The 15,587-nt window shown below is 58.8% G+C and overlaps 1 protein-coding gene across 1 annotated transcript; it reads left to right on the top strand.

Moving 5' to 3' along the window:
- Window positions 1–474: 474 nt before the first annotated feature.
- Window positions 475–12,349, top strand: GPR37L1 (G protein-coupled receptor 37 like 1). The gene is made up of 2 exons (XM_024217811.2): window positions 475–1,236; window positions 11,093–12,349. The coding sequence occupies exons 1-2, from the start codon at window positions 475–477 to the stop codon at window positions 11,906–11,908; spliced, it is 1,578 nt and encodes a 525-aa protein (XP_024073579.2). The 3' UTR covers window positions 11,909–12,349.
- The last annotated feature ends 3,238 nt before the right edge of the window (window positions 12,350–15,587 follow it).

The following is a 15,587-nucleotide window of genomic DNA, read 5'->3' as shown; positions in this document are numbered from 1 at the left end:
TAATGCTACAGGCGGCTGGATCGCAGCTTGGCCCGTGCCTCTGCATCTGTCTGGGCAATGGCCAGTGTTCTGGATGGATGGCGCACTCCGCATGGGCCTGGAGCGGTTGAGCTCCCCGCCCCCCGGTCCCCATAGCAACAACCCTGTGTGATCCCAGAGCCCCCCTCTCAGTGGTGCAGGTCGGGGTGTTGGTTGGTTGCTCTGGTGAGTTGCATTACGGCCACCAGAGGGCCCGGGGCTCTGGCAAGGGCCGGTTTGGCTGAGGGAAACTTATTATTCCAGCCAGAGATCTGCAGAGAACCCAGAGCAGCGGTTGGAGCTGGGAGAGCAGCCTGCAGCCTCTCTGCCTCCCGGCTCACCCCACGACTCCTCCACTCCTCCTTCAAGTTGGGGAATTTTCCCTTTCTCTCCATAGTCCCCGGGTTGGGGTCACCTCTGCTTTGCAGGCGCGGTGGAGCTGGTGCCGAGGGAGCGATGCCTTTGCCTTGGTCTCTCGTGCTTTCGCTGCTGGTGCTGCAGACCTATGGGGCCATGGTGAAGCCGGGCACTGCCCTGCTGATCTGGGGGGACCGTGCACATCCCGGGCAGGAGCACGGGGACAGAGGAGGTGGTCTGGGGCTCGACCTACCAGCTGATGTTCTGTTGGGGTCACCTGGGAAGGTGCGGCACTCACGGGATGGTCACCGGGTCCAGCCAGCCTCAGAAGAACGGCTGACGCGGGAGAGGCTGCGCAGAGGGACCGAGGACGAGGACTCCAAGTCAGTCCAGCAGTACATGCCGGGGATAAGGGTGGAGTTCCCCCGGCCCATCAACCCAGCCAGTCTACAGCCAACCAAGCCCCTGGTGCCATCCAGCACAGACGCTACTGAGCACCGAGACGGGAGCCACACAGACCTCCAAGGCACAGACCCCCGTGGCAACCTCCCCACGGTGCAGGACAAGCGTCTGCAGATCCAGAACCCCCTGTACCCGGTGACGGAGAACTCTTACAGCGCCTACGCCGTGATGTTCCTCTCTCTCATCGTCTTCGCCGTGGGCATCATCGGCAACCTGTCGGTCATGTGCATCGTCTGGCACAACTACTACCTGAAGAGCGCCTGGAACTCCATCCTGGCCAGCCTGGCTCTCTGGGACTTCCTTGTCCTCTTCTTCTGCCTCCCCGTGGTCATCTTCAACGAGATCACCAAGAAGAGGCTGCTGGGGGACATCTCCTGCCGCATCGTGCCTTTCATGGAGGTAAGGGGCCAGTGGGGGCTCCGGCAGATGGTGTATGTCCGCTCCTACGGTGCCATTCGCCCAGTGCAGGGATCCAGCACAACCCCTCCGGGTGCCACTTCACCCCTCCGGGCTTGTACTGGTGTATTTCCCCCAGCTTGCCCAGCACTTAAAACCTCACCTGGGGTCCAGGCACCTGGGTTCAGACAGCGAGTGTGGGACAGGCCCTGTATGGAGCAATCACAGCCCCAGTCCCCTTGTAGGGTGACCAGATGTCCTGATTTTATAGGGACATCCTGATATTCCGGGCTTTGTTTTATATAGACACCTATTACCCTCCACCCCCTGTCCCGGTTTTTCACACTTGCTGTCTGGTCACCCAACCCCTTCGGGCTGTAGTCTGGGGCTCCCAGAGCCACACGGGTGTGTAGGGTGAGAAAAGGGACTGTAAAATCCTCCCTCATTCCCGCCCAGGGGTCTGCTTTTGCTAAGGGACCGGAGACACAGCAGAGACCTGCTTGCTCTTGGGCTCCTAACAACTGGCACCTAAATAAGCGGCCTGATCCCCAGTGGTGTGGGGCATTCACACCTGCCCTCTGAAAACCAGGTACCATTAACAGGTGTGTTGTGAGCAAGACACGAGAAGTCATTCTTCCACTCTACTCTGCGCTGGTTAGGCCTCAACTAGAGTATTGTGTCCAGTTCTGGGCACCGAATTTCAAGAAAGATGTGGAGAAATTGGAGAGGGTCCAGAGAAGAACAACAAGAATGATTAAAGGTCTAGAGAACATGACCTATGAAGGAAGGCTGAAAGAATTGGGTTTGTTTAGTTTGGAAAAGAGAAGACTGAGAGGGGACATGATAGCAGTTTTCAGGTATCTAAAAGGGTGTCATAAGGAGAAAGGAGAAAACTTGTTAATCTTAGCCTCTAAGGGTAGAACAAGAAGCAATGGGCTTAAACTGCAGCAAGGGAGGTTTAGGTTGGACATTAGGAAAAAGTTCCTAACTGTCAGGGTGGTTAAACACTTGGATAAACTGCCTAGGTAGGTTGTGGAATCTCCATCTCTGGAGATATTTAAGAGTAGGTTAGATAAATGTCTATCAGGAATGGTCTAGTATTTGGTCCTGCCATGAGGGCAGGGGACTGGACTCGATGACCTCTCGAGGTCCCTTCCAGTCCTAGAATCTATGAATCTATGAATCTGGGCACCCAAAGCGAGGGGCCTGGCTCTCAGCACCCCAGCTGCAGTGTTGTAGCCAGTGGCTTGGACTGCCGCCAGACCTGCCCAGCTGCGGACGAGTTAACCCCCGTTCTACCCTCTACCCACCACGCTCACAGCCTGCTAGTGCCAGGCCCTGTGTTGCTGGCAGGGTGTGCAGGTGAGATGGGACCCAGGTGGATAGCCAGAGTGCGGAGTTGTCGCTCACGGAGGGCAGGCTGAGCCAGGGGTGTGGGCCAGATCAGCACCTTGTGTTCAGCATAAACAGACACACTGAGATGCCATTTTCACAGAGTCACTTCTCTCCCCATCAGCGCTAGCCCCATGCACAGGAAAACGGGCTGGACTGAAAGACCTGAAACCAGCTTTCGCGCTGTCAGGAGAGCTTGATTGTGGGGTGGGGGCAGGGGCGGCTCTAGCTTTTTTGCCACCCCAAGCACAGCAGGCAGGCTGCCTTCGGCGGCACGCCTGTGGGAGGTCCGCCGGTCCCGCGGCTTTGGCGTACCCGCCGCCGAATTGCCGCCGAAGCCGCAGGACTGGTGGACCTCCTGCAGGCATGCCACCGAAGGCTGCCTGATGGCCCCCCCCCGCAGCTTGCTGCACCAGGAACGCACTTGGAGCGCTGGTGCCTGGAGCCGCTGCTGGGTGGGGGGGTTGTGTCCTTGTTGGGGGAGACAGAAGCTGACACAGGGTCTGGCCGCGCTGCAGTCAGAGGCGTGAGTGCAGCACGTAGACAGACCTGAGCTAGCATTGATTTAGCTAGAGAAATGACGGACAGCCGGGAAGCTGTGGCACCAGGGGCTGCAGCCAGGGCTGCACAGAGGTTTTGGGGGGACAGAGGCGAAATCTGAAACTGAGGCCCCCCAACCTTTCCAGAAAACTTACGACTGAGGGGAGGCCCGGGGTGAGGGGTTGCGGCCGCACGCTCACCCCACAGCTGCTCCCATCCTGCGAGGCTGGCCCAGCTCCCTGCTCCGGGTGTTACAACCTGGCACGGGGGGGCTGCAGAGCCACTCAGGTTTGTCCCAGCCCAGCCATCCCACCATCAGCACGGAGGGGCAGCCGGGCCAAACCTGAGTGGCGCTGTGACTCTGCACACCAGGTCACCATGCCACTTGTTAGAGGGCTTTCCCGCCACCCTCTCACTTCCCTGCTTCTTGTCACGCAGACAGCAAGCAGCTAAAGACCAGGAGTCCGAAGTGCAGACAATGCGATGTTTATTGGGGTTAATTTCCAGCAAGCATGAATCCAATTTCCCCCCCACTTCCTGTTTGACAAAGCCCTGGCTGGGATGATTTAGTTGGGGTTGGTCCTGCTTTGAGCAGGGGGTTGGACTAGATGATCTTCTGAGGTCTCTTCCATAGGGTTACCATACGTCCGGATTTTCCCGGACATGTCCGGCTTTTTGGTCCTCAAATCCCCGTCCGGGAGGAATTTCCAAAAAGCAGGACATGTCCGGGAAAATAGGGAGGCATGGTAAGGGGACCGCCTCCTCCCCGGGCTCCAACTTTCTGAGGCCAGGCGGCGGCTGTTCGTTCTCCCCACCTGGGCAGCCGGACTCGGGAGCAGCCGCTGCTGCAGCTCCCACTGCCGCGGGGGGAAGCGGCCAAGCATGTTGGCGCTCGGTGGCTGCGGCTCTGGCGCCCGGGGTGTGAACCCCCTGAGCCCGGGCCTGCTGCGGGGACCCAGCTGGTGCAATCCTGCAGGTGGCCCCGGAGTGGAGGCTGCAGGCCCCAGCCCCCTGGTCCCGCTCGGGTCCCGCAGGGGAACGAACGGGGCTGCCGATGCCTCCGCTCCGGGGCCGCTGCGGGATTGCACCAGCTGGGCAGCAGCCCAGACGCGACTGGCCAGGGGCTGGGCGCAGCGTGCGCACTGCTGGGTCCCCACAGCAGGCCCGGGCTCAGGGGGTTCGGGCCCGGGCGCCAGAGCCGCAGCCGCCGAGCGCCACGTGCTTGGCCGCTTCCTCCCCCTGCGGCAGTGGGAGCTGCAGCAGCGGCTGCTCCCGAGTCCCGCTGCCCGGGGGGGGGAGAACAGCCGCCGCCTGGCCCCGCGGGCCGCCCCCCTACTCTCCCTCCAGGTACCGCGTCCGAGTCCTGCCTGCTCGGGGCCAGGCCGGACTCACACTCACCCCGGCCCCGCGCTCCCCTGCATCTCCCGGGCCTCCCTCCAGCGCTTGCGGAGGGAGGAGGAATGGTGGTGGGGGGTTGGTTTTGTTTTTTTTTTGCTCTGCCGCCGTTTGTTTTTTGTTGTTGCTCTGGTCACCCTGGGGGCGGAGTTGGGGCGGGGACTTTGGGGAAGGGGCGGAGTTGGGGCGGGGCTGGGGGCCCCTGGAGTGTCCTCTTTTCGCAGGATTGAAATATGGTAACCCTACTTCCAACCCTAATATTCTATGATTCTGTGACCCCAATTTATATAGTAATATTCTCAGCTATACCTTAACCAATCATTTTACTGAAATCTAAATAACCAATCCTAACGTAACATAATTCTCTAACCAATTATATCCCACTACCTTAATTAACTTACACCTAGCAAAATTAATTATACGGCAGACAGAAACAATTAGAGAACCAGACAGATTAACAATAGAAAAGTGGGGGCCACAAAGATAAAAGATACAGAAATGAGGGTTTCACAACCACAGCTATTGCGAAGTGATTTCTTGTCAGACAGGATGCTATCAAACTAAGTTTTCTTTAACCATCATGGGCACTATCAGGACAGGATTGTATTCCTAACAGCCCAATACCACCTCATTTCAATGTGACTAGTTTGGGATGTGAGGATGTGACCGTTCGCTTCCCAGCTTATGGCTGCCCCTGCTGCTTAGCCAAACGCCTCAGCTAAGAACAAGGCCTCAGACTGTTCTAGTGAGAGAAGGCCCATACACAGGCAGACTGTGAGTCTGATTCTTTGTTTTATACCCCTGTAACTAACAAAGTGATAAAAATACACCTACATTCTTAAAGTATAGGCCTTTACAGGCAGGCCTGAATAGCTCTATTCTAACACCACTCGGCTTAGGCGCCCTCTCAAACAGGGGGCCCAGGGCAACCTGCCCCTTCCCCACCCCTCAGTGGCCTGGTACCAGCCCACCCTGGACCCTGGGAAATTATTCAGCCTGCAGCTGCCCTGCTGTCAGTACTCCAGCTAGCTAGGTCACAGCTGTGTCTGCACACGCTGCAGTCGCCGCGGCAGTGCAGACCCCACAGCCTCAGGGTACGTGGTCCTGGCAGGGCTGGGGGCTCGTGCCTCTGGCTAGTTCAAAGAATCAAGCTGAGCCGCCTCTAGTGCCTTTCCTGGGCCACCCCAGGAATGAAGGGGGGAGAGGGGCATTGTGAGGGGAGGTTACCCTGGAGAGGAAGCTCTCCTCACAATGGAGAACTCATGCATGAGAGCCGAGGAAAACCCATCCCCAACTCAGCCTCTCCTTGCCCTGCCAGCTGCACTGAGATCATGGGGGAGGGGGACTCTAAAGCGGGTCTGGGGGCCGGGAGCTCGAGTCTCCCCTCCCTCACCCTGATAGCGTCGCTGGGCTCATGCTAGCATAGAGCTGGTGTCAGTGAGACCAGAGAACTCCACTCCCTAGTGTCATAGGAGGGACCCCGCAGCCAGCCTGCATGCAGCTGTGCCTCTCTGCTGCACATGGGGGACCAGATCCCCAGCCCGTGTCATCGGCCAGAGCTCCATTGGAGTCAACGGGCCGGATCCCCAGCTGATGTGAGTCGGGCATAGCCTCCCTGGTGTCAGTGGAGCTCTGCTGCTGTGCACCAGCTGGAGATTTGTCCCTAGGAGTCAATTCGGGACTGGCTGCAGGCTGCTGCATGTTCCTGGTGCTCCAGCGTGGTCACTGCATGATCCCCAGAGCTCTATGAAGCTCTTGGCTGCGAAATCGGCTGTTCTCAGCCTCACCGAAACGCAGCCTCCAAAAACCTCACGCACGTCCCTGTGCAGTAGAGTCCAGCACTTCGCTGCCATGGTGGGAGACACCTCAGCGTTACCTCGAAAGCGCCACAGGCACAGGTGCACAGGCACAGGTGCAGCTGGGCGAGGATATTAACGCTCTGATGTAGCATCACTTCCCTCCTGAAGCCACCCGGCACCTGAGCCTCTGCAACTGCTGCATGTTGCCAATCCCTTAGACTGGACCGTACGTGGCAGGGCCTGGCGTTTGGTGCTGCATCTGTACAGCCCCTCACACAGTCCTGGACATGCTAGGCTGTAATGTGATATAATTAATAATGACTAACGAATCGGTACCAGGGCCAGGTCCGGGGGTGGTCTTTGTAGTTTCTGCCTAGTGTAATAACGCGCTGCGAGGCAATGGGGGAAATACCTGGAACCGAACATGATCGTGAATTCATGGGGTGAAATATACCCTGTGCAGGGGCCGACACGAGGCTCCCCCGGGGCTTGGGTGGGCCTGGGCGTTATGCTGGGCCCGCTGCCCTGGGAGGAATCCCGCCCCTGCAGAATGGTGCTCAGACTCCTAACGCTGTCCGTCCCGTGCTGGGGGCTGGAGGCTGCTCCGGGAGGGCGGGGAGCGCCCCAGGTGGTGCGCCCAGCTGCAAGTGACGCAGTGGCTGCGGTCAGGCTGCTGTAACGGCTCATTCAGTGGAGGAGGTGGCCGGGACAATGGGCCTTGGTGTTGGGTGGTGTCAGTCTGACGGGGGGGCGTAGTATGTGCTCAGACTGGCGCGGCTGCATTTGTCATCACTTGCTCTCTCTGGGGGGATCCAGGCTGGGCTCCAGGGCTGTGTCCATAGGCTGTGTCTTAACAATGTACTGTCAGGGCTCCCCCTCCCCCCCACCCAAGGGCTGCATCTGGCCAAGTTCACTGGTTGGCCTCCAGATTGCTCCTGGCACCTGCTAGAAGTTCAGAGGGGTGCAGGGCTCAGAGCCTGGGGAGGGGGGCGTAGCTCAGTCCCTGGCCAGTGCTGGTCCTTTCCGGGGGGGTCACAGGGGGCGCAGTGGTTGCCAGGTTTGGAAGCAAATGACCTCAGTAGTGTGCTAGGCTTAGTGAGGCAGCTAGTGCAGGCTCAACCCTTCTGGAGATCAGCTCCTCCTCTAGCCTTCAGAAGCCCAGAGCCCAGGAACGTGCTGCAGCGGGTCACGTGCCATGGGGCTGGGTCCTGGCTGCTGCATGGCCTGCCCTGCAGAGACTGGGTCCGTCCACGCTGCAGCCAGAGGAGTGACTGCACCATGGGTAGGCATCCCCGAGCTAGCGCCAATGACAATAGCTGCGAGGCCGCGGCAGCACGGGCTGTACGAGTCCGTCAGGCTCCTGGGGCTGTACTCGGGCGGCTGAGTTATTGGCGCTAGCTAACTCAAAGCCAGCTGGAGTGTGTCTACACACGGTGCAGACACCCTTGGATTGGAGTGCTGAACGGCCACCTTCAGGAGCTGCCTCCTGGCTTGAGGAAGGGTCAGGCCCTGGCAATGGGAGGGGTAGGGCATGTTGGGAGTGCAGGCCAGGCCAGGTGGGCGTGGGGCTGGGATCCCACAGTCCCAGCAGCCAAGAACCCCTTCCTCTCCCTAGCATAGCGCTCCGTCGCCAGCTTTCTTGGGGCAAAGGCTTTGTCTGCAGAAGGAAATGGCCCCGCTGCGACTACATCGGTTCCGACGCCAATGCAGCCCCCGGGGGTGGGCGCTCTTATTCCAGTTTAAGAATGTCCACGTGGGGGGCTGCACTGATGTACCCCAATCCGGTTCCACACCGATTTAGCCCAGCTGGGGCCATTCTTTCCTGTAGCCAAGCTCCAAGAGCCGGGCCACATCCCTGGAGATTGGTCCAGTCCCTAAAGGTACATAGGCACTGCTCAGGTAGACGTCCAGGTGCACCAGCGCTGCTTAAGCTAGCACCTAAAACTAGAAGCGTGCCACTCGGCCAGCCATCCAAATCCAGTCCTGCCCGCCCCCCCGAGGACGTGCCTGGGCAGCTAGCATGAGCTACCGTGGTTGCATTGCTCGACCTAGCACAGATCTGTCTTCCCACACTGGGTAGCGTCCTCCCAGCTGCTGAATAGAGGTGCCCTTAATTTCTTGGTGCCCCATAGCTTATAACCGCCCATCCTTTCTCTTGTCCAGTTAGGCCAGGGGTGGCAGAACTGAAGGGGTGGCAGGCTGTGGGGGAGCACCTCCAAGTGGAAATATTGTGATCTGTGTTCTGCCCCCATGCCCAGCGTGATTGGAGCATGTGGGATCAGGAAGGAACTGGGGTGATGGGACCGGGGCTGGCAGCAGCTGTCCCCAGCAAGAGAAACACCCTGGCCTCCCCTTCTGCACCACTGCCCCGATGCTCCACCCCCCATTCAAAGTGAGCTCCCGCGGTGTCTGAGTTCAACTGTGAGCTCCCTGTGTGTGTGTGTGTGTGTGTGTGCGCGCGCACAGCACCTGGCGCAACGGGCCCATGAGCTGGTGTGGACACCACTGGAATCTCAATAGCAGCAGCTGAGGGACCCAGGCAGGGGCAGGGCCCAGTGGAAGCGCTGGGATCATGGTGAGGGGATGCTGATGGAAGCAGGCGGGGAGGCAGGCGGAGGTGAGAGCACTGGGCGGGAAGGGACAGCTGCAGAAGGAACATCCTTGTGTCTCTGATGATGATGCGACAGCCAGTGCGGGGGTGGTGAGCACTGTGGGGGCACAGCTTAGACAGGTGGCGTGGGAATGCTGGAGTGAGGGCTGAGTGCAGGATGGTGGTGGGTAGCACCCTGCGATCCCCAGAAGGGCCTGTGCCAGGATCCCCAGGGGAGTAACTTTTTAAAAATGCTAAAGGTTGGGTTAAAAAAAAAAGGGACCAATGTCAGATATTTGCTGAGCACTGAGCACTTCCCTTGCGGAGGTCAGAAAGGGCTATGTGTGCTTGGCAGGGGGGTGCCCGCTGCTGGAATACAGTGTCCAGTTCTGGAGTCCGCAGGATGTGGATGCTGAAGGATTTTGATAAATTACAGGGGGTTCAGAGAAGAGCTATGAGATGGATTAGAAAACCTGCCCTATAGTGAGAGACTCCAGGAGCTCCAGCTATTTAGCTTAACAAAGAGAAGATTGAGGGGTGACTTGATCTGTCAGTACCTACATGGGGAACAAGGAGTTGATCATGGGCTCTTTAGCCTAGCAGCCAAAGGTCTAACACAGTCCAATGGCTGGAAGTTGAAGCTAGACAAATGCAGACTGGAAATAAAGTGTAATTTTTTAACAGGGAGGATAATTAACCATTGGAACAAATTACCAAGGGCTGTGGTGGGTTCTCCCCTGGCAAATTTTAAATCAAGACAGGATGTTTTTCTAAAAGATCTGTTCTAGCTCCACGAGCAGTTAGTTCGGGGATGGGCTCTGGTTTTCCTGTGCTGTACAGGGGTCAGAGTAGCTGCTCCCCGTAGTCCCTTCTGGCCTTGGGGTCTAGGACTCTGGGGAATGGTGGAGCCCAGCAAGCGCGTCTGTGAACAGCTGTGCACAGACAGTGGCCATTTCTTTAGCAGGAGGGCTGTGGGATTGGGGCTGCGAGCGAGTGGGCAGTGCTGGCACGGTGGCTGTGGAGCGGCTGTTGGTGTTTATTTTCACTCCGAACCCTCCCAGAACTTGGCATTTTTTCCTACCAATTGTGTCCTCTTCCTTTGGCAAAGGGGGATGTTTTTCCTGGGTTTCTCAATGCAGCGGAAATGCCCAGGGGCTGATTTTGGACAACAACAGCTTCGGCTTGTTCAGCACATGGGGGAGCGGCTAGCGAGGGACAGGAAGGCCCGGAGCAGAGGACTGGTTGCCTGCGAGGAGCCTGCTGGTGGTCCGAAGGCATGCGGCCACTCGTGAGCCTGGCTCTCCCCCTTGTTTTCAGGCTGTATCCCAGGCTGTCTCCATGCCAGCGGGAGATGCCCCTGTAGCTGCTGCATTGCCTTAAATGAGCTTCCAACCCCTGGCCCGCTCTCGCTGGAGCTGTTATGGGAGGGGAGCGTGGGACAGGCATTCTAGTCAGTCGTAGCCTAGCGGATGAAAAAGGAGGAGAGCCCTGGCCTGGAGGGATGAGCACAGGGCTGGGGCTCAAACCCTCCTGCTCAGCCACTGGACTCCCTGAGCAGCCTCAGGCAAGTCACTGAATCCCTCTGCCTCAGTTTACTTCCTGGGGACAGCTTTAGCTCCCTCCCATGTGCTGGGAGGCCCCATGTAATATCCATGCAGTGCGCTGAAGCTGCAGTTACTTATGTCTCCGGCTGCAGCCACCTCTGTATTGCACAGTCACTCACAGGAACGTGGGTGCAAACTGGGTTTGTATCTGCACTTTCACCTCCCCCCTAGAGCCCTTGCTCCCGCTTTCAGAGCTTTCCCCACCGCTGCAGAAGAAGCAGGAAATGGTGTTATTGGCCCCTTAACAAACACGTGGGTGGCTGGGGACTGTTGTGATGTGTGGCTGTTCATTCCTCGGTGGCTGCTTTAGAAATGCAGTGCTTTGGAATCTGGGAAATGGTCAAACTTTGGCCGGTGGGTTAGATTTGGGGCACAAGCCCTGGGAACCCCCTTAAACTCTGGCTCAGCGGTGTTCTCACTGGCCAGCAAACTTCCATCTCACCAGCTGTAAAAGCCTGATGTGTCTCTGGCCAACGCAACCCTGTCTCCATTTAGTGCCACACAGTGACCCCAGCCTGTCTCTTTTTCCATGTCCCCAGGTGTCTTCCTTAGGTGTCACCACCTTCAGCCTTTGCGCCCTGGGCATCGACAGGTTCCACGCAGCAACCAGCCCTCAGCTCAAGATGCGGCCCATAGAGCAGTGCCAGTCCATCATTGCCAAGCTGGCCGTCATCTGGGTGGGCTCCATGACTCTCTCTGTGCCGGAGATTCTCCTCTGGCAGCTGACGCAGGACACGTCTCCAGTCTCCGGTTTGGTGACTGAGTACTGCACCATGAAGCCTTCACTGGAGCTGCCAGAGTCCGTCTACTCCCTGGTCCTCACCTACCAAAACGCCAGGATGTGGTGGTATTTTGGCTGCTACTTCTGCCTGCCCATCCTCTTCACTGTGAGCTGCCAGCTGGTGACCCGAAGGATCAGCAGCGCCGAGAAGAAGGCGGAGTGCCGGGGGTCCAAGCACGGCCAGTGTGAGAGACAGCTCAACTGCACCGTTATAGGCCTGACGGTCATCTATGGTCTGTGCACCATCCCCGAGAACATCTGCAACGTTGTGGTGGCCTACCTGTCCCCGGACATGTCCAAGCAAACCTTGGACCTGCTCAACCTCATCAACCAGTTCTTCTTGTTCTTCAAGTGCTCCGTCACCCCGGTACTGCTCCTCTGCCTCTGCAAGCCACTGGGGCAGGCCTTCATGGATTGCTGCTGCTGCTGCTGTGAGGAGTGTAGCCAGGACGCGGCCTCCAGCGAGGGCAGCAGCTCAGACAGCAAGCTGAAGACAGAGATGTCCTCCTCCATCTTCTTCGACAAGCCCAGGGAGTCGCCTCCCCCGATCATGGCCCTGGGCACGCCTTGCTAAGCTCCATCAGCCCCGAGGGAAGCAGTAGAGAGTGTTCCTTTGGCGTTTCCCAAGACCAAATGTTGTTACTTTAGTCTCAGTGTCTGCACATGAGATGGAGCAGGGCATCTTCATGCCTGCCATGGGCTTGTTTGATACCCAGCAAGGACGTTAGTGCTGTCGCCAGCTGATGTGGCTTCTTAGGCAGCTCTCCTGCCTTTGCTGGAGAGTCACCAAGGCCACGGGCATTTTCCAGTCGCGGTTCCCTGGCACGGCTCCGAGGAGTTGCTGGCCTGGGTGAGGGGATGTCTTGGAAAGGTCCCATCTGCAGCACTTCAAGGACTGAGAGTTACCATAGTGTTTCCTAGAGGATGTAGCAACTATTAATCTGTCCGACGTATCCTGGGTTCTCACCATCCTCCTTCCCCCCCAGCCCGTCCTCCAAACCAGGAGGTGGCTGCAGTGAAGAGACTCCTGTAGGATCTCAACTCTCCCCTTGTACGAGTACCCTGTCCTGAATAAATCACTAACTAGACAGAACGAAGGGCCTCCAGCCAGGCAGGTTCTTCGTTGCAGTATCACAGGGCAGCGGGCTGGGTTCTCTGAGCTGCCCATCAGGTATCAAACGGCCTGTGGCTGCCAGCCCAGCTGTTTCAGACTTAGATCAGTGTCCTCTGACGCCGTGCTTCCCTCCACTCCAGGCATGGGGAGGTGGCGGCCCATCCTGGGGAGCTGGACGCTGGAAAGGGCTGGACATGTAGATCAGTGTCATCGCCCAATGTAACTGGAGACAATCCAACTGAGCCTGCTGGGCTGGGTGCTGGGGCCCAGTGGAGCTGTGCACAGGCAGGCAGAGGACAGGAAGCGAAGTCGCCTGTCTGCTCCCACGTTCCTGGGGCTGCTCTAAGTTACGCTGGCAGGAATCAGCCCCTAGGGATCGTTCTCCCCGTGGTGGATGGCTGGAGTGCAAGGTGCTGCTTCTCCCTGGGCCTTCACCTCGACCCATCCCTGACACCAGAGGAACAGGTGGTGCATGCTGGCTGTATCCCAGGCTGTCTCCATGCCAGCGGGAGATGCCCCTGTAGCTGAGGCACTGCATTGGTAGCATTGCTTTCTGGCTGTGGGGCACAACCCCGGTGGCACAAAGCAGCCAGAAGGGGTGCAAGGATCAGGCTCCCACCTTAGCAGAAACCATATAGTCGGGGGTATTTAGCTCCGGGCTGAGCGCCAGCTCATCCTGAGTCCTAATCCCAGCTCTCAGGCGAGTCCCTTACCCCTCCGAAGCCCAAGGACAAGAGCTGGCCTTAGGGGTGGGGCTGCTGGAGCAGTCGCGCCCATGAAGATCCCCAGAGGGGCACAGCGTTAGGTGCAAATGCCCATTGAGCTTGGGTCAAAGCGCAGCCCCCAGCCCAGCTCCTCCTCTGCAGCTGCTGGCTGGCTGGAGTCCTGGAGAGCCCTGGTCTTACACAGAAGGCTGCTGCCAGTGGAGGTGGGGAGGACAGTAGGGCACAAGCTCAGGGTCTCAGCCCATCGGGGAGCCTGGCACAGCTCCCCCCTTGGCACCGACACAGAGAACTCCCTTCTGCTGGCTGTGGCCTTCACATGGCACCTGGGCCTTTTGTGAAGCAGAAAGGAGCCAACAGCAGCCAGGGCCCAGCGCATGTGCCCACAAAGCAGGCATTCTGTGCACCCAGCAGCCGGAGGGGGCGGGAAGCAAACCCAGTTCTGGGTCCACCAGCTCCCTGGCAGCTGAGAAGAACCAATGTGCAAAGAAACTCCTCTGAATATCCCTAAATGGGCAAGAATCCATCCCCGTGCCCAGGCAGGGGGGAGAAACTGTGACCCCGAAAGTCATTCTTTGCTTGCATCCCCCTCGTGCCCATGCTCTCTGAGCCCGCTGGCCAGACCCGGGCAAGCCCCCCCACGCACACCAGCAAGGCAATGCCCCCAAGTTACTAGTGACTCCCAGCTCCACCCTGAGCAGCGTGACACAGGGCACAGGGCCACGGTTCCTCCCCCCTGGTTCTGAACCCCTACAGCACCACCCTTTGCAGGATGGGGCTCCCAGGGTGGGCTTCCCAGGTGAGGAGAGTTTTGGCCTCTTGCCCTGCACTGGCAGGGAAGCTGGGTCAGCCGCACGGAGAACCAGCCTAAAACCTCACCCCCAGATCAGCCGGAGCTCAGGCGCTGGGAGAACTGCTGCATCAGGGTCATGCTGCCCAGCTCCCTGGTTTCCAGCAGGACAGCTATGGCCACTCTGAGTGAGGCTGTTCTCATGGCATGTCTGAACCAGGGTGTGTAAGAAATCAGCCCGTCCTGGGAGAAGTCCAGTCCAGAGCAGGTCAGGGGTTGGCATGATGGAGCCCGAGGCCTTGCAGCTTACCCAGCGCTTTGAGATCTCAGGCTGAGAACGCTCCAAGTGCAAAGGGCTCATTACCCCAGTGTTTTACAGCCATCACCCCAGAGCCTGCGGCGTCTCCAGCACCGGCTTCGGGATGGGCCAGCACGATGATGCTTGTGCCAGTCACTGGTAGCACTGGCCGCTTCGCCAAAGCAGCTCAGGGAACACCCCCTCCCTAGTTCCCTGCTTTCGCTCTGTCCCAGGATCCTGTTGTGTGAGAGGCTGTCGCTGATCACACCCTTCAGCGGCCAGGAAAGCCTGCCAGGGCTGGAGAAATCACAGCTCAGGTGGCATGAATGAGAGACCAATGGACTAGAAAACTGGCCTCTGTTGCCACATGGCGCATCTGTGCCCAGGCCAGGCGATGGAGGCCGTGGTCCCATGACCTGCTTGATCTCTAGACAGCAGCGGGGCAAGCAGCAGGTGAACAGGCCCAGCTGATCTGTCCTGGTGGCTCGGCTGCACTGGCTGGGGATGCAGACCCGTGGCCCGGGCCTCGCCGACAGGCTCGGCTTTGGGTTTGCTGCCCATCCCCACCTCAGCCTCCTGGCCCCGGTTGCTCAGGGATGTTAAAGCTCCTTGTTCTTGCGCTTCAGCGGCCACCCCCAGCCCAGTGAAATGCCACGGGGTGAGGGAGGTGGTTGCTAAGCGCCAGGAGCTCAGCAAGGGCTTTGTCCAGGGATTGACACCCACCAGTTTCCTTGGGCCTGTTGCCATGGAGACAAAAGCCCCGATCTTTGTTTAGGGAGCATGAAGACTGCCTCCCCTAACCCCTCACTCAGTAAACGCGCCAGGTCCCGCTGGCAACCATGCATGCCTGCTAGCTCCCAAGGAGACCAGTGCTCGCTGGCGGGCTGGGCCGCTCGCTCCTTTGGCTGTGCAGGCGGGGGGCAGCCCTGGCATTTGAGGGGCCATCGATCAGCCCAGCAAACCCTAATCGGCCCAAGTGTGTGTGGGGGGAGATGATGGAGGTTTCAGGCCCCGGCCTCTGCAACCAGCATCAGCTCAGGGCAGTAAAACGTGACTCTAGGGGAAGCAGGGGGAGTGGAGGCAGCCAGGGAAATGGGGGGCCATGGGGGTGTGATGAGCACAGGGTAAATGCCTACATGGATAGAGAAGGAGGGCGGGGAAGCATCCACATGCAGAGCCAAGCTGCAGCTGCCTGGTTGTATCTGCCATGGGAGTCGCTAGCCAAGCATCCCAGCCCTTGCATGGCGTGTGGGGGAATGTGATGGAAGCCTGGGGGGGCCGCCCTTCCACAGCCCCCTCACTCCCTTCTAAGCGCCGCCCTGCCCTGGT

This window comes from Terrapene carolina, unplaced genomic scaffold, assembly GCF_002925995.2.
Source record: "Terrapene carolina triunguis isolate 2854851 unplaced genomic scaffold, T_m_triunguis-2.0 Scaffold191, whole genome shotgun sequence".
NCBI lineage: Eukaryota > Metazoa > Chordata > Testudines > Emydidae > Terrapene > Terrapene triunguis.
The sequence above is the reverse complement of the archived record's forward strand: the minus strand, read 5'-3'. Positions and strand labels throughout refer to the sequence as shown.

Bases quoted from the DNA above. Each gene is read 5' to 3' on its own strand.
- GPR37L1 (XM_024217811.2), top strand. From the start codon at position 475: ATGCCTTTGCCTTGGTCTCTCGTGCTTTCGCTGCTGGTGCTGCAGACC. The intron at 1,237-11,092 runs GTAAGGGGCCAG...CCATGTCCCCAG, and splicing joins GCATCGTGCCTTTCATGGAG to GTGTCTTCCTTAGGTGTCAC.